At 39.8% G+C, this 24,657-nt stretch overlaps 1 protein-coding gene and 1 long non-coding RNA gene across 5 annotated transcripts in view; one reads left to right on the forward strand and one right to left on the reverse strand.

Moving 5' to 3' along the window:
- LOC135161381 (neo-calmodulin-like) overlaps positions 1-24,657 on the reverse strand; it is a 53,888-nt gene that overhangs the window by 25,439 nt on the left and 3,792 nt on the right. Inside the window, exons 1-3 of one of the 4 annotated variants that reach the window (XM_064118892.1) lie at positions 15,838-15,899; positions 8,400-9,074; positions 4,699-4,740 (exon numbers count right to left, since the gene is read on the reverse strand). The exons of 1 other annotated variant lie outside the window; for it this stretch is intronic. In XM_064118892.1, the coding sequence (XP_063974962.1) occupies positions 4,699-4,740; positions 8,400-8,486 (129 nt within the window). In that variant the 5' untranslated portion in view covers positions 8,487-9,074; positions 15,838-15,899. Of the gene's footprint in view, positions 1-824; positions 891-4,698; positions 4,741-8,399; positions 9,075-15,837; positions 15,900-24,657 lie in introns of those variants that run through there. 2 more of the 4 variants (XM_064118894.1, XM_064118895.1) reach the window with 2 other exon arrangements.
- On the forward strand, positions 16,430-17,919 carry LOC135161385 (uncharacterized). Its single transcript, XR_010298770.1, has 3 exons — positions 16,430-16,444; positions 16,526-17,289; positions 17,440-17,919. It is a non-coding gene; the product is annotated as an uncharacterized LOC135161385 (long non-coding RNA).

Raw genomic sequence — 24,657 nt, forward strand, 5'->3', positions numbered from 1 at the left:
TCGCTTTAAAGCCCACCCCCACACCCCCACCTCTTTTCCCACCAAATTCTCTGCTATTTCACTGGACCCTACAGAGATTAATGGATTTCCACGAAAAGGCACGAGACACTCGAGTGTTCGGTCCCCTCGCTTTTTTTTTTACCAGCTAAAACCCCTTTCTGTCTTCTCTCCCCTTTGTCTGCACCGACTAGTTTTTTCACTTTATTTTAGTTTAACTCGGCAGGACAGAGGAAGCTCAACCACAGAGTGCAAAATCCTCGTCTAAATATTCATCACTTCGGGAACGATGAAGGGATGCAAATGTTGGGTGCAGAGCTGTGGCGGTCTTGAGGGCCGCGTCGATGAGCTTTCAAGGGCTCAGAGGGTACTCTCCCCCACTTGTCCTCTGGGATTCATCCCCTCTGTGTAATAGTCCCACTGACGACTGTCTAAATGTGATACACAATGATTACTTCAGCAGATTACACCTGTCTCCTGACCCACAGAAAATAATACATCAGGGCGCGCAAAAAGTGGCGGCGGGGAAGACGAGTGGTATCAAAGTTGTCGGGAAATAACGTGACAAACTGTCGATATCATTACGAGGAGAAACGAAAATCCCTTAAGGATATCCGTGTGCTTGAGCTATTTTTTTCTCCAGCAAAATTTTTTTCTACTGTCGTAGACGAATATCAGAGCTTTCATGCAAGTCCCAATTCATGTTCTACAATTTATTTTCGTCATTTTCGTCTCGATACAAAAAAATTTTAATCCCGAAGACATTACCCCACTTTTCCTAATGTTCTCCACCAAATACTATGACAAAGTATCCTGCATTGACATACCCCACTGCCAAATCCCGTGTCCAATCCCTGTGATTCTGCGATCAAATTCATCACAATCTCCTTCGCTCATAATTCACCAATGCCATCCCCTATTTACCCAACACCATAACCTTCATCCTCTGTTCTCATTGGTCCAAGAATGTAGTTCAGCCCGTATTCCCCTTTCCCATCCAGTACAATCGAGTCCTTGTCTCCTCGTAACGTTTCGTGAAATTTGGTTTCACTGGTCCCACACAAACTGAAAGCCTCCCCTGTAATCCACCCTCTTGTACACATCTCCGTACACCTCATCTCGTCTTACCTCGGTAACAACTCGGACATTGGTACACAGTATTGTCGTGCATAATATGTCCAACATGGCGTGCAGTGGTAACAGTCTCTCCTCGTCATTGATACCAGCTCTCCCTTCAGAGTAACATAATATCGTCCTGTTACCGAGGCAAAATATTGTCAGCTTTTTTTATTTTCATAACTTTCTGCTTCTGTATTTTCACATATTCGCACCAGAGCTTTTCGAAAAGCTCTCTGTATTGCCGTTAGAATTTTTGGTGAGCTTTGCTAAAGGAAAGAGTTGGAGAGGATCAATAAGAAGCGCCGATGAGAGAAGGGGGTGGGGAATAGTGCCCTTGAGAAGTTAAAATCCACCGGATGCTCACGAAAAGTCGAAGAAGAACGAAATGAACGAGAGGAAACTGAGGAACGTGACGGCATGAATGTAAGGTGTGCTATGTGGGTCTGAACCTTTTTTTTTTTCAACGAAGAGATTCGCTAGAGCTGAGATAGAAAATAAGAATCAGTGTTTGTGTGTGGAGAAATAGAGAAGGAGCCTTCGGCGATTTATTTATTGGAGGTGAACGAGAACTCTTATTTTCTGGAGAGGTCTCTATTGAGGGAGCTTGGAGAAATCGTTCTGTCATGAAGATCTGTGGACACGTTTGAATTCAACGCCTGGATTTCTTCGTACCAGCGATTTTGAATGATGAATAGGGGAACAATGCATTCATGATACCTCAATTTTTTATACTCACGGAATAATTATTCAGTTTTGACCCCATTTTCTTGCGAGATTCATCTTTTTATTTCTCGCATTGTTTTATCTAGCAGAATGGTAGAATGAAATGCAGCGAAATAATGGTTAATGATGTTTCGTGTCACAGTGCAAGCGTAAAGATGAACGAACACGAGATTAATTAATGAGGCGGAAAATTTATCACGTGGAAGTAATAGAATGGAGGAATATTATTTTTCAGTGGTAATAGAAAAATTAGAAGGACTTTGTCGACTAAATTTTTCGTGCGTGTATCGGCCAGATTGATAATCACTTAAGGAATTGAAAGTGAATACCCCACTATTATTTCGCAACACGACGGCTCGTAAACTCCCTCTTTACGGTTAAATTGCCGGTTTTGCAGGCGTTTTGTGAAGAAATTTTTTACATAACTCATGGTAAATGACGTGTTCGACGAACGTGATTATAACTCTCACCTTTGACTCACGCTATAAATTACTTTTTTCACGAATGTAATTACAACTCTTGCCTTTGACTGAAACTAGAAACTCTCACTTCCCAAAAATGTCATTCACGATACCTCGAACAATGGACCTGGGCTAATGCAAAATTCAGTAAACCAGGCTTGATGCAATTAGCGCACAATTTAGGTTTTGTAAACTCGAAAATGTAAATTTGAGTCTCACTCCGAGCTCCCATCATACTCCCCCACAAGCAAATGATAAAAAAAACAATGAATCCTCTCACAATAATTATCCTACTATCCTTGACCTCATTCTGCAAACAACATTTATGTCAGAAAAGAAAAGGGTTCTACACTTTTCTAGGGAGTACACTCACGAATTTCAACAATGACTGGACAGAATAGCAGTAAAACGAGTTTTCCCTCTCATTTTAAACGACTTGTCAAAGAAAAAAACGTCAACTCCATGTACCCACTGAGTTTTTTTTCCAGTCATTTAACCCAACTGTTCGTAAACTGCAGTACATTCTGCTACATATTCGTTGTTTCAATATATTTTTGTTCCAACTTTCCCTCCCGGGTAGTGGAATTTTTCGGAGAAATTTTCATCCCTTCAAAGGGACTCTCTTCTATCAAAAATATCAATTCTGGACTGAAATAATTTTTTCCCTCAGGAAATTACATTCATTATTTCCACGTGACATGAGAAATCAATTGAATCACAGAAGTACGGCGAGGGGGGAGGGGGCTAACAGTGAATAGTAGTTATAACGAAGGGGTTAATGTCGATGGTGACAGACAGGCCGGCCTTGATTCGAGTTACTGCACCTGAACCCGGCTGTCAAGGCTTGGATGTCGTCGTACGGAATTAATAATTGAGGGGAAGAAGAGGTCAGTGTAGAAAACTCAACGCAGGGACGAATGGGGTAGTGGCTGCACCCTCGGGGCATCGATCGACAAACTCCCACTCCCCCTTAACCCCTTCCCGGAATCCCACAACCACGACCTACAATATAAAACGAGTTTTCTCCACGCGCGCGCTTTAGATGTCGAGGGGTATCCGTTCATTTATTGTTTTTGTCTATTTTTCTTCATAACAAATACCTGACGTGAAACGTATCTAAAAAATAGCCGCTTCAGAGCATCGCTAATGGCTGCTCTATCAACATTTTTGAGGATTCATTACCGCTAAAATTGTTGGTAATGATGAGGGGTTGTGCTCGTTTCGTGAAAATTTTAATACGTTTTCCTTTGCAATTATCCCTTGGGTGGGGGAAAGAGGATGAAAAACGGGGGAATTCTTCGTGCGGAAAGAACTGGAGATTAATTCTTCGAGAGATTTTTTTTTTTAGTTGAGAGGCTAATAGAAGGCTTACATATTTCATTCGTCATTTTTTAATCGCGGATTTCTCCAGCGGAATCTTGTGAGATCAGTTCACCTTATTATTAAAAAATTCTCAACATATTTCCGGGCAAATGTTGGAGATTATTTACCGTTTCCTTCTTGCCATGAATTTGCAATACGCTGGGAACGACCGAAATGTTGTTGAGAGTCATGAAAAGACAGAAATTAAGTAAGTGGCACTGGAATTTTCAAAACGTTCCTCAATATTTCATCATAATTTCCTAACCACTCGTTCTGCCTCAACTGTTGTGTTAAGTTCTCGGTAGTGTACTAAATACCCAGCTTCGAAATAGAGAAAATAGAACACAACAGAACAGACAAGACAGGTGCATGCAAAAATGACATAACGCTAAAGATTGGTGACAATGTGCTTTTTGTTTTTTTTTTCAACATTTGCAGCGATGAATCTACCAATGGCTAACGTGGTGTAGGCATTCGTTATATCTTCTAATTGCGTGTACCGACCGTGCCGATAACACACATGCATCGCTTTTACATCCATTAAAAAAATTCAACGTTTCAAGCCAAAGTTAAAACGCAAAAGTGCTGGGAAATTATAAAAACTGCTGAGAAAAATAATCTCGCCGAAATGTTGCATTTGATCTGAAGTAGAAAAAAACTTAAGAGGCACAAAATACTGTATACGTGGGTGCAGAGGTAATATTGAGCTTTAAAAAAGCATGAAGCATTTGAAGAAAAAATAAATGAGTAAAAAAGAAAATTGTGTCAAGTACTACGTATGAAGTTGAGAATATAAGTGACTTACTCTGTACCAAGATACACCAATTACTGGTGATCTCATTTATTTTAATTACCATGAGATAATTCAATGATAACAGTGACAATATAAGGTGATCACAAATTCAATAAAACTCTATGTAACAATCTACATTGAACCATTTTGCCAATTTATTTGAACGTCTAATCATCAAAAACCCATTAACTCTGTCTATAACTTCTAATCTATATTGTTTTGTATTGTGATCGTGGTATGTACCTGGCTCAGGCTTCTAAAGCTACTTGTACTGGCGCTGCGAGCCTGTAAACACAAGTACAGTATAGGTCACCAATTACCACACTGCAATTGAAGATGTGAATAACAATAAATGAAGAGTTGACAAATATATTAATTTAAAATATTGAGTTGACATGTGCTAGAGGTAGGATAGACATAACATTTAGTAGCACAAAATGAGTGACAGCACATTTATCTGGTGGGTATTTGCTTTTGTGAGTATTTTGCATTCAATAGAATAGTTGTTCATAAATTTCTAATGAGCCAAATCCAGAAATCTTCATCTTGTGATCATCTATTCCTATTTCGTTCAATATTTCTCTCTGTCCAATGGTTTGTGGATTAATTTGGGGACATGGGCACAGTTATTCCACTACACATCAAATGCAGAGATATAATTCTGGGAGAGTTGAGTATTTATGAAATAAATATTGTACGTCTCGAGAACCTGCTCAACTGAGCTTTTTCATTAGTGATTTTTTCGGTCAATAAGCATAACAAATTGATGTTCCTCTTCTCGACTATCTTCGCCAAACAAATTTAGTGTGAGGGATTTATTTCCGTGGAATAAACCAAATTCTGAACATTTTCTGGAGGGGCGAAGGAGATTGGTCCTGTCTTCCCTTCCCCATCGAAGCATAAAAATCCGTTCGATCTTCGGACCCTCTATTTGTTATCACTTCGCTTGCTTAATTTTATTCTGCATGTCACACGGGTCTTGACATTTCTGTCACTGCGAAATATACGTCACAACATCACCTAGTTTTTTTTCAAAAACAAATAACAGAATTCGAGCGCTGTCCGCACGAATTTTATAATACTTCCATGATACTCTTTTTTTTGATTAAAAAAGTGAAGTTATATTCAGGTCAAGGCAGCTGAGCTATTGAAGAGTCTTGATGGGAGTTCTTCAGGAATGAATTTCAATAAAATAAATAAAGTCAAAAGGCTTCATACGATCCAATAAAATTCTTTACGTTAACATAAATCATCTCGATGTACACAATTTTTAATGCACTACATCTCTCGGAAGTCTCAAGATTTAAAATTAATGCCGACGCTCCCGACAGATTACACGGAATAATTTGCCTAACCACTGCCTCCTCTTCTTGCCATGATTAATTGAACAATTATGTTCAATTAGATGCGTTAATCCAACCGCGCATTGTACAGCTCAGCAGATTCTCAATCTGATACTCTGACATGCACACGCAGCAGGTAGACTTTGAAATCAATTTAATACCCATCCGAAATCTCATTAAAATTCATAATGAATGTCTATCATGAATGAAGAAGTGTTGGCCTATTCAGCTGTTCTCGGAGTTTAGAATAAAGGGTGATTAACACCTTGGTTGATAAAAGGGGGGAGAGGCCAGTGTGGGAGGTTTGGAAACTTCATAACGTCATTGTTGAAGTTTTAAGCTCAACTACATGCCACAGTCACGGATAATAGAATCTGCTCGTGCTAGTTTGTGGTGACAACGTCATTTGTCCTTCGTGACAATTGGGATGGACAGATTGAAAGCTGTATTTCACGGGCTGTAGACGAGGAATTTGTCTTGAATTTCCACAATAATCACAAAGTGAGTAAGAATTTTCCCAAATCACATGATTTAATTTAATCGACAACATAAACCGAATTCTTCTATTTGTCTACACAGCTCTGGGCCTCGCAGTAGGAGTAAACACCAGGAAAAATGGATAAGGAGAATGAAATTCAGAAAAAAATTGGTCCGACAAGTCTTTGAATTTCTCCGAATATTGATTTTCTATAATGGCCATTAGTTTCTCTCTCGTGACGATGAGATTTCGAATGGCAGGATTTCATTGGATCGGTGCTGAGATCTTGTGACACCATTTCACCAGCCATTCAATGCATAAACCGGCTGGGAGCTACATAAAAGTGTCATTACCGGGGAAAAAATCATTGATTAACCCGGTGGGGGACAATTGCGGGGTAATTGAATAAAAAGGTGAGAGTAACTCGCGGTGGAATTGAGGAATTGACTGTGCTGTATTAATCCTAAGGAGAGGAAATTCCTGTGTACAGCAGTTTGTCTCGACGATCGTTACGCCGGGAGTTTCAGTAATCGTTGTAATCAGGGAATGAAGCATTAATTAATATAACCTGGGTATCTTAAGCTGTAATATAAGTTGGCTGTTGTAATTAAAGCAGGAAATCTGGACTTTCATTAAAGTTTCTTAACAACTAATCAAATAAGGAAATCAATTGGATAAAACTCAATATCACTTCGCAAGTAGTATAACACTTTATATATGAAACGGATTCGTTTGACACCAAGAGACACACGATAAATTGATATTTCGAATTTTCCTCTGTCCTTGCAAGTTAGTTAAGAAGTTATGAATAATCTCTCATAATCAATCTTTGAAGTTCCTCAGTATCTCCTCGTAATCAACAATATTTTATTCTTCTAATAGCTACCACAAATATTACTGGCAGTTTATTGCTCCCCATACATTTATTCTCTTGACATAAAGGCTCCATCAATCTCCCCTAAATAAGAAGGGAAGTGGGCATTAGTTTTTTTATACATTCCGGGGGACACAGACACATTATTTTCCTCCCCGAAATAGAGACAATCATCTAAATCACCGGCTCATAATGGGCGAATTTACATGATGCAGGGTATCATTGCCACAATTGATTGAACTCCACTACTGGGTCATCGAGGTTTACTATTGTTGGATCAATAGAAAACGTTAAAAGTTGAGGAAAAATTTAATATACCACTGTCGTATACTATTAACATTATGAACAATAATCTTGAAATCACTGCAAAAATACCATAAAACATTTCTTTGAAATCTATAATTGAAATTCTTTTCACTGAAGCTTTTTTCCTCATTGAATGACACTTCAGAGCGGTTTATCTTTCAGAAGCACTCAGTGTCGATAAACTTGCGTTACACCAACATTACAGAGTAACTACATGAAGATAAGACCAACGCTGAAGTGTATCCGCCCACTTTTGACGTCCTCAGAACCTGGGAAAGGTCTGTAGGGCTTGTATAAGCAAGGGTACAGCGATAACGACAGGGATGACAAGACGTTACCAGATTAGATTGAGTTTCTGGACCACACACGGTAAATCGATAGACGATATCACTTTGCCCGCTAATATCTCGGGTTGGAGGGTTCAAGTAAGAAAACTGAAGTTATCTTGCTTCTCTGGATGGCATGCAATACGTCTTCGAAGTAATAGCGATACTAACGATTATTCTTTATCTCTCTTTATTCGTCTTTGAATGGATATTCTCATCAACTTTTTCCCCCCCGCGATACAGACGTGCGAACAGCGCTGATAGGTGATGTGTGCGTGCAATGTGGGTAAAATCCGTAAAGTGCCTCAGTTACACCAATTTTCGAGGTATCAAATATTCCCTATATCCCATCCCGCCAGCACTAACGAACTTCAGCAGTTGCAGTTAAAAAAAATCGGGAGGGAACATTGATGCAATTTTCATCACCTGGGGCACCCCAATATCCGTGATAGCCTCCGAGTCACTCCAACCATTTTCAACTGCTCCATGACATGGATTTATTCCATTATCAGGGAGTTTTCCGTCCGTTGGACAGTGGATCGTAGTTACATTATCAGTCCCCTCACTAGCAATAATCATTAGGGTAAATCCTCTAGTGTGAGTAAAGGAAACATTACCTTGCTTCTGTTTCTCGGTGTAAAATCCTCCTTACTCGCCTTTCGTCGTTTGTCCTTGAGGATCATCCGTGCAGCCGCAAACGCCATTGTGAAATGTACAGTAGCACCACTTTAACAATTGTAAATCACGAGTCTAATCTATTTGGAAGTTGACGTTACGCGGAACGGCCAAACCGCACCACAAAATTAATCTCAAATTAATCTCGACACTTTATCAACGTTTCTTCGGTAAATATAGAATTGTTAGAATACAGCAACACCAATAGACTATCCAATTGACGTAAGGACCTAGACACTGGGTGATTATTTTCTTCACTCTACACACTCTGACGTATCCCATTCAACAATCAAATTCTAATAATCCATTAGCACTATTAATTTACTCTAATACCGGTCACATTAACTGGGAATGGATGTGTGGTGATGAAGCATTATGTATAACATTTGAATGTCTCTCACTGGTATCGACACAGTGGTATCATCAGCTATGATTCGATGATCTGCCTTTGCTGTTTTCATTTGTCATTCAATTTTATGTTAACGTATCTCGTTACTTCTCTTTCTACGATTCCTCTTCACTTTATGCGATAATACTACGATGCAAGCGATTCTTTGTGACTCCAATGTGTCTTCATGTTTGATGTATTTACCGGCTATTGGGGAATGGCCATGAATCTAAAATACAGTCAATGTATTCTCGATAAAATACAAGTAGTTTACTAACATAACTGTTATCACTGGCAAATAGTGTTTCCATTGTAATATTTACGGTGCCCTCGTAAAACCAGTGACGGTGATTAAAAACCGAATAATGGAGAATCAATCCGACAGTAGTTAAGCTCCACTGATTGAATGGATGCGAGACTATCGTATGATATACGTGAGAAAGGCAACAAAATTTATTTATGTGGGGGAAATTATGATGTTTGGATCTGTTGTACTCGTGCAATTGTACGTTAATGACGTTCTGGTTATTCCTGTCGAAGTTTTGATGACGTGTATCCAGTGTGTAAAAGGGAATACTGATCATTTATGGCATTACATGGGCATTGAGTGAACGTGATGATTTGGGCATTTAGGGTACATTTAGAAAGCGCTTATTTTCTTTCATTATAAAACATCCCCATTTGATTCCGAGGGAGACTGGGAACGATCCTAAATGCTAAAAGGTTCCATTTGTATTCCAGGATGATATCAAATTTAAGTGGATGCTTTTCGCCTACCTGCATCACGTGAAAATTACACGCACTATGTAGTTAGGGAAATGGGCTGAAAATGCGAGGTAAAACGCCCTTGGGAGAGCGGGAAATTTTCCAACGTGTTTTCTGTCATTGTCTTTGGCTTTCAGTCTTTGAGGAAGTGAATAGAAACTTCAGCATCGTAAATATTCCCGATCTCGAGAGGCGGGTGGAGAGGGCCGAAAATGGCTTGAATGTGAAGATATCACGTCAAATGTTGTGGGAAGGGTGTGGTAATTGCGGGGGAAATGACTACTTGGGGGAGATGGGCATTGGTGATTATTCGCCGGCAATGGGCGTTAAGATTGTTTGGCAGGATTTTTGATGCGCTCAATATCGAACCAGCAATCAACAAAAAGGTACCGGGAATTTTTTCTAATCAGTGTCGGATCTGAAAGTGTATTGAATGGTGAAAATGAGTGAAACAATCGAGGAGGATTATTGGTGTGGCATATGCCCACGGAAATGACGGGTAGCCTGAGTCACTAGAACACAGCGAGATTCATGATAAACTAGGAAATTTGAGAACAACGTGCGGTACCTGTGTTTGAATATAAATGGAGAGTGGGCGAATTAGACGTGGGTTTCTTTGACGTTGCAATTATCCGTTTTTACTCTTGGGGAGTGCGATTTGATGGAGCGGCATCTAAAATATTCATAAATTGTCGGTGATACCAGTGGTAACCGCGCGTGCATACACTTTTCACAATTTACAGCAGTTGACCGATTGATAAGAACCACGCAAACTCAAGGAAAACATGCAAAGTGGCACAAGTGTTACAATCAATCCACTTTGAGCGACGGTAGAAATGATAATTCAAAACGTGAGAGGAAGTTGGCTCTTATTTTTTCATCAGTTAAGAATCGTAATGTGAGTGGATAATTTAAAGAAGGATAATTTACTCAGAAAATTACGGTCGTAATATTTATTGCTAATGATAATTACTCATTATTCGCATATCTCTCGAGAAAGCTCAGGATAGCACACACATTTCCACGATTTTTAAATTTATTTCATGTTCCAAATCTATCCCTCTGAATCGAGGTTCTCTCATTCATAATAAACCCGGTTGAACCAGACGAAGCTCACTATTTTATAAATGTGAATATGACTCAAAATGAAATCAATCCGTTATATTTTCGAGGGATTCAGCAGAACCTATGGTAGATAGTAATAACTATTCATAAAATTTCAAATGATAGAGAGTCGAATGAATTTTCCTTTTGGCTGGTCGAATCATTGAGGAGATATTCCATTGAACAATCTCCTCACCTTTTCTGTACAGTTTTCCTTCCTTTCGTCACACGTTCATTCGGTCTCATTCACGTATGCACCCGCAGCTTGAATTATATGAACGAAGTAGACCCCTATGCTTTATGCGGTATAGGGAGGAAAGTTGAATCGAGTTTTATATCGAACGATGATGTGACCTGGCGACGAAGAAAAATTGGAGCGCCAGTGCCACGCCTATGGAGCATAATGTCTCCAACGGTGGTGGATTCGATTTGCAATGAGGTAGGTAACATTTTAAAATTACAGAAACACCTCCCCCTGAAGCCGAAATATCCAAAATTCATAGATTCAATTAATGGAGGTTTTCGCAGCGCTCACAATTTCCAGTAATTGTAATTGGAAAATGGTGACATTAAACGATTCGAGGAGAGTGGGCGCACAGTAGTGTGTTGGACATATGAGTAACGAGTTAGACAGGTGGAATGAAATGACAGGCGTATTGACACGATCGAAAAATTATCATCAATGACATAAGTATTTGATTTGGATGACTAAATATTTGCGGGAACGTTCCATTCACGCAGTAATAATGATATGGTCTTGCTAGCCCTGACCTTTTCCCCTTCGCAATCCCAGCCAACTCATGACTGTCACTAATTTTCATGTATCGAAAATCCTTCAACCAAAAGTAATTGAAAATGATTGAAAATCTAATAAAAACATTTTCGCAAATGCCGACAATCGCAGTCACATTGAGCTATTTGAAGCCTCCTTTCTTCTCTGGAGGCTCCAGATGGATTGCCAACAATAAAGGGACTGGATTGTTTCATGCCAAGAGGAATAAAGAACAAACGAGGCAGAAGAGAAGATAAAAACCGTCATTGAGGGTAAAACGTTAAAATAAAAAAAAATAAAGCTCAACCATAGCTAGCACACTTTTTATCTCCTGCAGAATGATTTTCATTTCATAAGCCGAGTGACATTCCGAGAGCTTCCCTTGTCACACAAATATATACAGTAAATGGTCAGGTGGCTCATGGAGACAAAGGAAAATCTTTCGTTGAATGCTGAGTGGCATAACGTACTAAAAGCTTGAATGCGAATAAAAGCCGTTCTGTTTTAAATATTAGTTATGATGGAGTCATCAACACGGTTGAAGATCGGGAGTGTACTTGAGCTTTCGATTTTTTTGTGACTGTAATTACATAATTTTGGCACGACTCTGACTTAATGCACGTGTCAAGTGTCATCTGGGTAGCAGTAAGGGTAGCTTTCATCGGAGATTTAATGCTCCCTGGGAGTAACTCCGGAATATCCCGACTCTCTGTGGGTTACACGACAGAAAAAATAGTTCCGAGAAATAAATAATTCAGACACATGATTTATTTAAATAATGCAAAATACCTATTCCCGGACAGATTTGTCAATCAATTATCAAAATTAATTTCATTCAATTGCACGTCACATGAATTGCTATTTTCCGTCGAAAACTCTTCAATCCCCCGCCTCCTCGCATCCTATGAACTCAAAGAAGAAACTCAGCGTACACACTCCAGCTGAGAATAGGAAATAGCGGAAATCGTGAATGTGAATTGTTGCAGGAGTGTAGGAGAAGAGAGATTTTAGAGCTGGTGAGGATCGGAGAGTGGAGAATCCCGGAACGGTTGAAGTTTGGGTGCGCCGTGGGGGTGATCAATACTCCCCCTAACGGTTGCTGCTAGAGGGACAGAGATAAAAGGATGAAATTTTGGGAATCCCCGAGTAGGTTCCAGTGAATGGGACATTTCGGTCATTACTTCCTGAACCGTTTGTAATATTCCCCTTCTACGAGCTGATCAACCCCAAAGGTATAGAGTTATTGCCGTTATAATGACACATGTACTTTCCACATGTATTTTACAGAAAAAACAATTAATACAAGACGATATATATAATATATATCATACAGAAAATACGTAATTATTTAGCTGTGCAGTACTGACAGCACTGTCTCGAATAATGATCTCCTCCAACACTGAATTCTACTCACTAATGTTACCGTAACTATCAAAACAATTAATTACTACCCTTCAAGCATTTAATGTCAATTCACTATTACCCCAGGGGAAAACGTTGGCTCTTGATTGGGTTAAATTGCTACAAACCAATATTAATGCAACCTCACGAGATGAACTTCTCAGTGACAAAGTTGAGTTGATTGAAGCGGGAGAAATGTGCAGGTGAAAAAAGATTGAGGGAATAATGCAAGTAATTTAGCAGCTCCTGGGAAAAAGGAGAAGTTTAAGAGCTCAGGGTTATGTTGGATAAATGCCAGAAATAATGCTCATCCACAAATGCACACTTTAGCCTCAAATCCATGGAGGCGTGCATGGTTGTGATATGCACGAATTTAGTTACCAACGCATCTTTCCCAGTTTCGCCGTTGAGCGGTCTGAATGCTAATCATCTAAATGCCACGGGGGTGCATCCAATGTAATCAACTGAGTGCATATTTCCATGGGATGGTGCATAATACATTACGTAACCAGGTAGGTTCCAATGAATGACAAATGGGGAATTTTTTGCGAATTTTCTTCGTGACGTGCGCCGATGCACCTTCGGGGATTATTTACCGTTCCTGTTTGGAAGTTCATTTATTCCCTAATTAATTTCCGCGCCACTTATTTGACATTATCGTGGGGAGCATCAAGACAACTAAGAGTCCAATAGCCAATTTACACGATTTTTCTAACGTTCCTTTTTTAAACAGGATTACAACAAGTTCTCCCCAATTATTATTTCTGTAATTGCCCCGAGTGTTTCCCAGCGAAATGCGATAATCCCTGATGTCCAGAAGTATCTGAAGCAGTGAACTTGATAATTCATCGAGAGTAACTTTTATGTGTACAGAAAATTAAGCGGATTACCATCGCATCTCGGAATGAATTCGCAATAAAAAAATCTGCATCGCTCTTTAATTCCGACCGCGTATGTAATCGATAAATCGTAGCATTTCCATCTCTCCACGTATTGCCCCCTCCCCAACACACTCAACTCATTCACCGATCGAGTCCTTAGTCCGAGAAGTCCCTTTGGGGACATATACGCCTGGGGGTCAATGGTCGTGTCCATTACAGCTATAGCTGTCACGTTTGTACCGATATGGGCGCAAGGTTCCAGCTAAAAATAAATAAAACACGACGGGAATAACATTGTTCCTGTGGTATTTTAGAACCGGGCGATAACGAGATTGCAGGAATTGCCCCCCAAAATAACCACTTGAAAATGAAATAGATTAAATGAAGGGAAACCACAGAAACACTTGAGATCGATGGAGAATCGTTACTTGCTTTGCAGGTCACGCAATAGTCAGACGTGAGGCTGATTGACATTTTCTCCCAACGAAAACGTTCGGTCATAACAATAAAATTTAGGGTGGTATTTTATGGGATTTTCAAGATGAAGGACGGCTTTTCTGAATAATGGGATTATCAATTTGATTAAAGTATTTCTTGTCGAAATACTTGAGAATAAAAATTTCTAGGACGTGGAAGAAAATAAGTGGAAAATGGAGGTGATGATCAGACAGGTTATCAAACGTGCGAGACAGTCTGTCACAATCAGAATGTTTTGTTAATTCGTTAAATCATCGTGGCCAATCGGATAATTGCAGTTGTTACCCACATCCAGACTGGGTGCCATGATTGCAGTGTCATCTGGGATGATCACTGTGGCTAGAGATGTTGATGATTAAAGCGTCCAATCCGTTTTGGTTTCAAGGATTTACTGCGGACTAATTTATCTGAGTACCGTGATTTTGGAATTTGAATTCAAAATGATAATTGTAGGGCAGGGAATTCCTTTGTGAATGGAGCGAATGAGACTCATTAAAATTCAGGCATTCGATTTTGGAACGTGATATGTTATTGTTTTGGTTGTTAGCGTAATGTCAGACCTCGTTGATACACGTGGAAACACTATCGCCAGTATTATCACTAGAATAATGAATTTTAATTCACTGTTATCACTAATTACTGAATTTTTACTACAAGTGAATTGTTCAACTGTCAAGGTAACACTCCTTAAACAGTGTCACACGGTTTACAGGCGTGTTGACCTGAATTGTTTTATTGAACGACCCGTAAATAGGGTAAGGACCTAAGTATGTGCAACTATGTACGAAGGGATGGTAAACAACATTGCTTGATGCATATTGGATAGAAAAATTAGTTATAGATAAAAGCATCAAACACTGCCCTCTACCTCAAAATATTTTCAGTTCTGTCCCGCGTACATTCCACTGAGATCACGGCATTTGATGGCTGTGATGTTCGACATTTCTCGATCAATTAAAAAGTTTTAATTATTGTTCACGCTGGAGCGGCATGTGCTGCACGTGTGTTGGCTTGTCGATATTTACATGACCGAGTGGGGGAATTAACGGCGATGTAAATTGGTGGAGTAGAAATTAACGTGAATTTCATTTCACCTAATAAATTCATAGGATTATGGGGTGAGTTTTGCATTCATTAATCCAAATACCAATTGATCTAATTAAGATTCACATCGAGGTGACACTTTACAAAATGTCATCTCTCTGTCAATGAAAGTATGGCCCATGGAAGGGAGAATCACCTAAAAAAATTTAATATTGAGGGAATAGATAGCCAGTGGAATGGAAAACTTTCCACCATAATTTTCACTAAGAGAATAGAAAATTTTTGCTGAATTGGAATTCCCCAGAAATCCAAGGATCGACAGTGATCACCGCCATTTTCACAAAATTTGTATGGCCCACCTATCACAACATTGCCAATAGTTATCCTCAAAATACACAATAGTTATGGTACAACCAATTGAGAGGCACATGTCATCAATAAATTTCCACCAATTTTCTACTTCAATGTCACGGCCTACTGACGTATGGAGAAATTGACAGACTCGTGTGAGAATGCACGCTGGACAAACATTTTTAAATCGGACTTACGTGTTCTTTGGTGGGCAGATGGGCCGTGACTGACATCCCTGGTAGCGCCACGCGCCCCTCTCGAAACATTTACCCACTGCAACCCTCGAATTGATACGTCACTGCGCAAGCCCGTGCATCGCTCGAGGCCCCATCGGTTTTCCCCCCCTTTCACTCTCAAATATATTAATTGCACTCTCAACATTTTTATAATAATCAACTCTTGCCCAATGGAGTGTCGCATAACTATTGATAATTCATTTTATTCCATTGAATTGATGAAATATTTCAAAGAAAATTGTGGACAATGAGGTGGAGTACGTGCGGTACCATAATTACCCCGGTTACGCGATATTTTGTGTATCATTAGCTGATAAAGATTTGTATAACTTAATCTACGGCTATTTTATATTTTATTCATGAAGTCTGTATCGCACTCATGAATATTCTGATAAGTATTATTATGGATATTCGCTTTGTTCAAGCCCCACAAAAAATTATTGTTTGAGGAGGGGGAGCATTCGATGAAGCCATTGAAATGAGAAAGAAAGAAACAGGGGTAATAATTTCTAAATGAAAATTGAAAGCCGGCGCGATTGTTACCGATGAACTCATAGAAGAAAGCGGGGTAAATTAACAATAGGGACAATAAAATAGTACGATTCAGCTATAGCTAATGGTGTCACTGAATTTCATTAAAATTTTCCAGGACCCAAGGACAAGCGAGGTAAATCAGGTGACTACATTTTCCCTAGAATTTCTTATAGGAAATTTCCTCCTCCTGTTACGATTTGCCATATACCGACCTAAGCAAGTACCCAGTAAATTGCATTAGTAAATTTCCACCAATTAACTCGATCGTAATTTGCAACGCGGAAAATTAGTGGAACTATGTACTGTACAGTGAAAGTAATTGTCTCATGTTTATAAGGATATACTCGGAAAACTAATGTCTCGAGCTATCCGTCGTACTTGAGTGGTTCTCCACCAAGACCGACCCTATCATAACTGTTTATGTGACCAACGTTGCAAGCTCGATCGGTGTTACTGTGGTACACGTAAATATAACACTTGAGTACATATAGTTGACGTGTCACGGAAGGGAAACGGGTGCTATTAAGGCGACCAAGTCCCAGGGTAATGCATCACCAGTGAGAGAGGAATGTGGTTACCAATGTTGTGAGTAATGAAGGAAAACATAGAGATGATTGACGAAGCATTTTCCCAGGGGCTTTCGTAAACATTTGTTTGTGAGTGAAAAAAAAATGCTGGAAGTCCAGTACTCTTTTTGCCAAGAGTCACGAATATAGAGAATGGAAAAATATTGAAAAAGTAAAGTATTGGCAGCTGTCAGTGTCTCCCAATCACCCGATCGGAAATTAAAAGAACCGGGTGATTTGTAAGGAACTTCACTGGTGTTCATCGCTACATGATGCTCGGGCACGTTCATCGTGTTATCAGTATGAAGAATAGGTATGCACACTTCAAAAGCAGCTGTTGTATATTTTTCCACTTTCAATCCATCTTGTCGTTCTTCAAACGCATTGTTCATCTCTTTGAGAGGGAAATATTTCTGGGGAAACCGACTTCGATTCATGTTTTTTCTCCCATCATTGTTTCCAGGGCTGTAACACACTACCAGATATTCCAAACACTCGTCATCGACTTTACGAAGTTCCAGTGATGGCTGCTTCAAATTCGTACATCGTATGGCACATGCTAACGCCTTTAGCGAAGCTCAACTTCACGGAACTTCGGATAACATCGGACAAAGGCAGATGCTGCTGATATAACAGAACAACACTCCTTAAGAGTGTCATCAGCAAGTTGGAAGCTCAACGTCATGAGCAGTGAAGCCCCTTCAGACTTCCATTGCAAACAGTTGTATCATAATATAATTTAATGCGTCTCTGACTTCTCCGGAAGATCCTCTATTGATTAGACGATACTCTCCAGCTGACAGGAAGATCAGTCAGTAATTTGACATTGAAAATTAATCGCAATTGAATTTTTTATAGAAAATTTCTCTTCGTGTTCGACAGGACTCTTTCGATCCTCCACTTCATGAGGAACTCAAGAATTATGAAACGAGCAATAATAATAAAAATTCCCATTGGTATTTCGTCAAGTTCATCTGTGTTTTTCTCATGCCTTCATTTACCCATGACATGGGTAACGATGATGAGAAAATCCAGACGCGATGAGAGCAGCCGACGGGATTCATTTTCTTTCGACACGCGTCCAGATCGTCCATCTTCATTCCTCCTTGCAGCCGAAGGAAACCGAAACACGTGTCATACCCTGACCACCGATACATTTTCCCCTTAACGAAACAATATTTCAACCTGATCAATGGTTTGTTCACGTGAAATAATGTTTTCGGAGGAAGACTCGAGAGAGGTTTATTATTCGGTGATTCCTCGATCGATTGCCATTTCAAGATGTTCATTAATTGGATGACATCATAGTAGAGCTATCGTAGAAACATCAAATGTACCATTGCCCCGCAACTTCCGGAATGTAGGCTCGTACCTTCTTTATCGTTGAATCGACCCTGATTACGGTCCTTGACCGTTTTTACGTATCACTGTAGAGGAACTAGTTCAAGTAGTAGAACCCTGAGAATAGGCCGGCCTGTCTGACCTTAAGTAGAAGACTATCGCATGGGTTAGAGCTTGAAATTTCAACTTTTTCATCGAAAACTTATAATGCCGAGTGGGTTCAGAGGTACGTGGTACCTTTACGTCTTTCAATGCCATTAGAACTGTTCTGCACAGCTAATCGAAAATTAATAATAGGCTTTCGTGCCAGCTAGTGTGACATTCGGAAATTTAATTATTTACTTTTTGTAACGCACTTCGGGTGTTCAGTTCATCGAAATCAATACGCGGGGAAGGAATATATAACCCACGGTAGATTGTGAGAGTCCCCGGGTCTATCCCCAGGCATATTATCGACAGAAGTCGGTAATAGTTCGTCGGAAGTTGGACGTAACCTACGTTACCGACTACAGTCGGAAAGAGGAGAATGTTCTTGGGGTTGTGTAGAACCCTTCGGACGTTCCTCAGCCGATTCAGCAGATTTTTCCCCGAGGGCTTACCCTTGGCTGCTCTACGTGGTGGATACGAGTACATAAGTATATAAGCGACTCTAGCCAATACCATGCATTTATCGTTAGACAGTAATTTGACGATTTCAATGTGAGCAAATTCATATTTTTTCTTTCAAAAAATAATTCTTCCGGTTAATTAGATTTTTTTTCCAGTAGATGAAGCGATAAATCTACTCTTTTATATAAAAGCAAATGCGATGCAGTATTTGTACGACGAGAAATAGGAAATAACCCTAAAAGTGGGCCACTGGCGGTAATGATTATTTTTCGTGAGAAGACTCAGAATCACCCAAGTTGTCCCTCACGCATTAAATTTTTTTTTACAAAAGTTGTAACTCACCAATTGCTATCAATTAAATATGAAAGAAGATGCTCACCTGGAACAAAAAGATTAAATTCCCATCGTTAACTTTCATAATTGATGCTCGAGATCAAATATTCAAGGCAATGTATAAAATTCTATAATGCTGCTGTTCATAATGATCCGTAAAACTTGAATAGCCGCACTCGAAGGATCATTATTTTTCTAGACAATACGTAGACCAGAAATGGGTCTCGATATGGGTATAATGAAGGCATACGGTTAATTGGGTGTAAAGTACCAAGGCCGAGAGAAATGGAAGAACAAATTTCTAACGTGGTGGAAGATGCCGTGGTTCGCTGCCCAAGAACCTTCAATGGAGGTCTCACATTTAGCAAAAAAAAAGGACAGAAGATGTGGAAATAAAAATAAAATGCCGTGACAATCACCCAACAGCCGATTGACCACGAGCCCTAACAACTCGTATTTGCCTGCGTATAGGGACATTTCCACGTTTTTCCGACGAATGAAATTGGGTACTCGTCTCTCGTTGCATAATATAAATGACTAGATTGATTCCCGTAAAGAAATTCAAGCGGGGACGCGGCTGAAATTCAATTCAAGTGTTTGAACCGACCACTCAGCCTGGAGTTGACTGTATAGCTCCCCGGAATTGAGCAGAGAAATTCCTCCTTCGGTTTTCCTGGTTTTACTGATTTTTTCAGGAGAGTCTCCTCTTAAGGATCCAAGTACTTCGCTCAAATTAGCATTTCCTTTCAACCAAGATTTCACTTTTTTCCTACTTTCTCGAACTTTTCCTCATTGACTATATTCCTCACGAATTTCTTCGATGAAAAAATTTTTAATCGTTATCACAATTAGATTAAACATTATCTACTCAGTGTCATCATCGCATCAAATATCCCCCTGAATTATTCACTCTCTCACCCTCGTTTCTATTCCCCTCCTATCAGGAAATGGATGAGTTAAGAGCTCTTATGAAAATTGACTTGACCAACATAATATAATTGACCGAATTCAGCCCTTAATTCGACCAACACAAAGGTCACCGCACGTACCCAGTCACAACAACCCTTTCCATCAACCGGCAGAACATACATTTCGTTATCTTGAGAATTTTATAGCATTGCTCCTAGACCTGAGAGCCATAATACCTCTATCCAAATCCATAAATTCTCCGGAGTGGAACTTATCAAGATGAAACAAACCCACATAACAAGAGACAGACAAATATATTGAATAGGTTGGAACAGCATACACAAACAAGACCGTTTGTCTGCACAGACGAAAATTCGTACTACTTGAGCCCTCACTGTATCGCTCGAAAGCACAACAATCCGGAGGGGCTGTGCGCCTCATTATTTGCTCCAATCTCCGAATTCACTCACAATTCGTGAAATTGCTTTGAGCCACTCCGTCGGCGCCCAGAAAGAGAGGGAAAATGTTGGAGTGAATATCACAGAAAAAGATAAATAGAACGTGAGAACGTGCGAAGCACCAAAGTGTTTGTATTATTCTCCAGAAAAGATGGATTCTCTTTCTATTTTTGACTCACTATTTACTCAGCTTGTAAGTGAAGTGAACCTCGTGTATCTGTCCAGTACTTTTCTATGGTGAGACATTGACGTGTGGTACTCATGTGTGGGAGAAATACACGAGGTTCAGATGCGCTAATGAAATTTTCACGCCGGATGAAAGCTCCCGTGAATTTCACTGGGAGTTTCTCGTTGTCTCTCGGCGTTAACGCGAAAATTCTGTCGAGCTTGAATTACCGCAGTGTTTCGACTCATGTAAAATACTGCGCGTGGAATACGGATTCTGAGTAGTAACTTTCCGGATAACTTTTTCGCTGAATCAACAGGATTACATGTTTACTTGTAGAATATGTAATTGATGGCCTGGAATACGAAATTTATTTCCAGTTCCGTCGAGGAGCCCGCCTCCGGGTTTTTACAACTTGTTTCCAGAAAAACCGGTGTTTTTTAATTTAAAAAATTCAAGCTCTAATTACCCTTGGCCTCAGACACTGTTTTATCAATTATAATAGTTCAACTGAATCCCCTAATTGAGTTGTAACTCTAATTGGCTCTAATATTATAGAGAGTAGTGGCATACATGTGACGGTGTTTGATGAAGCGAGGATTTTGAAGGATGCGATGGTGGCAAAGGGGATTTGATGCAAATGGAGAAACTCTGTTCGATGGTTTGCCTCTAGGAAAGTGCCTGCCATCATACGTGCGTGACCTCGATAGAGGTGTATTTCAAATACCCAGAGACGTATCATCACGGTCTGAGCGCAGGAAAATGGGTTATGTAGGGCTGGTAATGTCAGAGGTCGGGTGAAGACGCTCAGCCCTTCGCTATCATTAATATTTGTCAAGTTTTCATAGATCCCCACCAACTACACCTGCATTGTACAAAATGGAGTCGTCAAAGTTGAATAGTTCATTACCCAGCGAGTGCGGTAAAAATTTTCTGACGATTTCTGACGAAAAACTTTCACTACAAAACTCAATAATCAAAAAATTGAACAATGATGGTGAAGCTACAAAATTCTCACGGTTTTTTAGTGTGAGATTTTGCTGAGTGGTACAGTAATGAAATATAGCGATGAAGTCGAAACGAAGGGGCCTTGAGTCCAATGTTTCGAGCTTTGTAGCAAATAATCTCGTTTTTTTTTCTTTGTTCTTTTGACGGCAAAGACCTGGTACTATCGAAATTGATTTCGTGACCGTTCCAACACTTTACCAATCGTATTATGAGCCCACGTTTCGCGTCTATACTCCATCGTGACCCCGATAATTCACCGGGTATTCGAGCAAAAGAAAAGAAGAAAGAGAGACGACATGGAGAGAATTCTTGAATGGCTTGAGTACATTCCTTCTATTGCCTATTTTTCCATGATCAAAAACTTCTCCAAAGATACCTCATAATGATGCAGAGGAAAACAATTAAAAAATTATCGAGAAAGCCAAGTAATCAGACAGCGAACTTTCTTAGACTGTCTCGGGGATCTTCGAACGATTTGGGGTTCAATACCAGTCACGGCCACAGGAATAACCACCGATCCTCTGATTTTTCAATGTTAAGAGCATTAAATTGTTTTAATGAAACGGTATTTTATGGAAAAAACTGCCGAGAAAAAAAACCTCTCGTCTACTGCACAAATTTGTTTTTCCACATTTTGATCTTCAAAGCACATCATTCATCCGTACATTCTCTATGGAAAAATAAATGTTTCAGTAAATATAATAATAATGCTCTTCACGTTTGATAAACACGGCAAACGTAATATCGCCTCAGTGAAAGAATTTCTCTCGCATGAGGCGATTTCGTTACCCGACGAACAAGTCCCACACATGATGTTGGCTTTCTCCAGGGATTTTGCTGTATTTTTAGAAATTGAAAATTCTGGGAGCACTCTGAAACTCATGTCGGTTATGCGTCGCCCTGGAAGTCACAAATAGATTTTTCTACCCCACGTTATTGTAAAACTGACGAAGACCAACTTTAAAGCAATTTTGTATACACGAGAAAAAGATTTCCTTGTTTATCCCCTTTGAACCAAAAAATGCTTACTGCAACGTGACAGGACATAGGCCATCATTTCTGGGGATGAAAGTAATCCAATAATACTTCATCCCCAACACGACAATCAATCGAATAATTTTCCGCCAATTCCCCTCGGTTTGATATATCTCCCTCACTATTTTCCATAATTATGCATTGCGCTGTTAATCCGTTTCACAAATTCCACAAACCCATGAAATAATCCTCACCCCCAGCCCCTTTCCTCCCGGCGTACGCTACCCTGAGGTGCGACGTAACTGAGAAATGAGGGACGATTGGATATACCGTTAAAGTTCCAGCCATGAACGTGATCGCAAAGTAGAAACTGCCGTCACCGTAGCAACGAACACCCCGGCGAATTCCTCTTGCTCACTTCACCACCTTACCACCGAGGAAAACCTCATTATCGATAAGAGTGAAATAAGCTCAGTAGTATGCACGTCCCTACACAAAAATCCCCGACTCCCGTATTTTTCCCCAGAGTCCCGTCTATCTGGTCTCTCAAGGGGCCCAGAGAACCGTAGAAATTGATGAAAATTAAGCTTCTTATCGGCTAATGTAAGTAACCTCGATTTCCTGATCGCAAAGAACTCGACAAACCAAATCTCTGGGAGAGACTCCGGCTTTGACATTCATCCATCGGGCGATAATTCTCTCGCAGAAAATTTTGATGATCATCAATTAATATAACGAATCAAAAGCTCAAGTTCAGGGCCAAAAAATTATGCAAAAATAATAGAAAACAGCAGTTAATTGATTATTTAGACTGGACGGGGATTTATAGCTTTGCAGTTACCCTCAATCGCATGAGCTCAATACGAGCGGTAAAGGCTTACCATGCACAGTGGGAGAGTTTAAAAAGTCTCATTAAATTTTATCACCCTATATCGTGTGCGGAAATACCCCCAAGAACCCTCTACAGTGTTGCTACGAGCGAAGCCTATTCATTCACTCAGAAAATACGGCTCCTCGGCACTAAAACCTAACTGAATTAATCTCACCATCGTCGTTATAAGTACCCATCGCAAATTCTCGATTTATTTGCCCTGATAACCCCTAGAAAAAAGTTCTTTGTTCGTGAAAATCACCTCTGGCCAGACAAATGATATAAATATAGAGAAAAATCGATTTGTGGACTGGCTGTTACGCAAGTGAGGCATATGATAAATTGTCATTGGCTCTTGATACATATTGCAGCTGAATTTGTAGAAATGGGGATGTAGGCCTAGCAACAGGTGGTGTTCGTTCATCAGATGGAAACTTTTGTCGCTCTCGAGGGGCGTTGGACAGGAATTTATATCAATGGTAGTAATTATGAGTAATTGGTGAGTAATTGGTCCACATTGAGACAGAAAATGTTATGAAAAAACATCGCCCCATTCGTGTGAAGAACTTCGTGACTCGAAAATCAACGAAAATGAAATACGACGTTAATTGTTTCTGTGATTTATTTGTCGGTCTTCTAATAAAAATTCAGGTCACTTCGCCAAAAACAATTGTGAGCTAAAACGCAATTTCTATGCGTCCGGCGTGCGTCCTTCCGATATTGCCACAGATCAATAGAAAAACTACGGATTGAAAAAGAACCGCAGGCGAGTTTTATAATTACACGAGTTGCTAAATCTATATTGCACATATTCCACGCAGAATTTCTGCAAAAATTTCCAAAATAAGCGACACACTGTGCGATTCAATCTTGCAGAAATGATCCCAGATTCAGAAATGAGAAATAGGATAAATTTTTTATGCTTCAGACCGGCGATCAATTACGACAATCAATCTGAAGGCCCGAATCGATCGGAAATGAATTGTGTTCGATAAAACGGATATTATATCC

This window comes from Diachasmimorpha longicaudata, chromosome 4 (genome assembly GCF_034640455.1).
Source record: "Diachasmimorpha longicaudata isolate KC_UGA_2023 chromosome 4, iyDiaLong2, whole genome shotgun sequence".
In the NCBI taxonomy this organism is placed as follows: domain Eukaryota; kingdom Metazoa; phylum Arthropoda; class Insecta; order Hymenoptera; family Braconidae; genus Diachasmimorpha; species Diachasmimorpha longicaudata.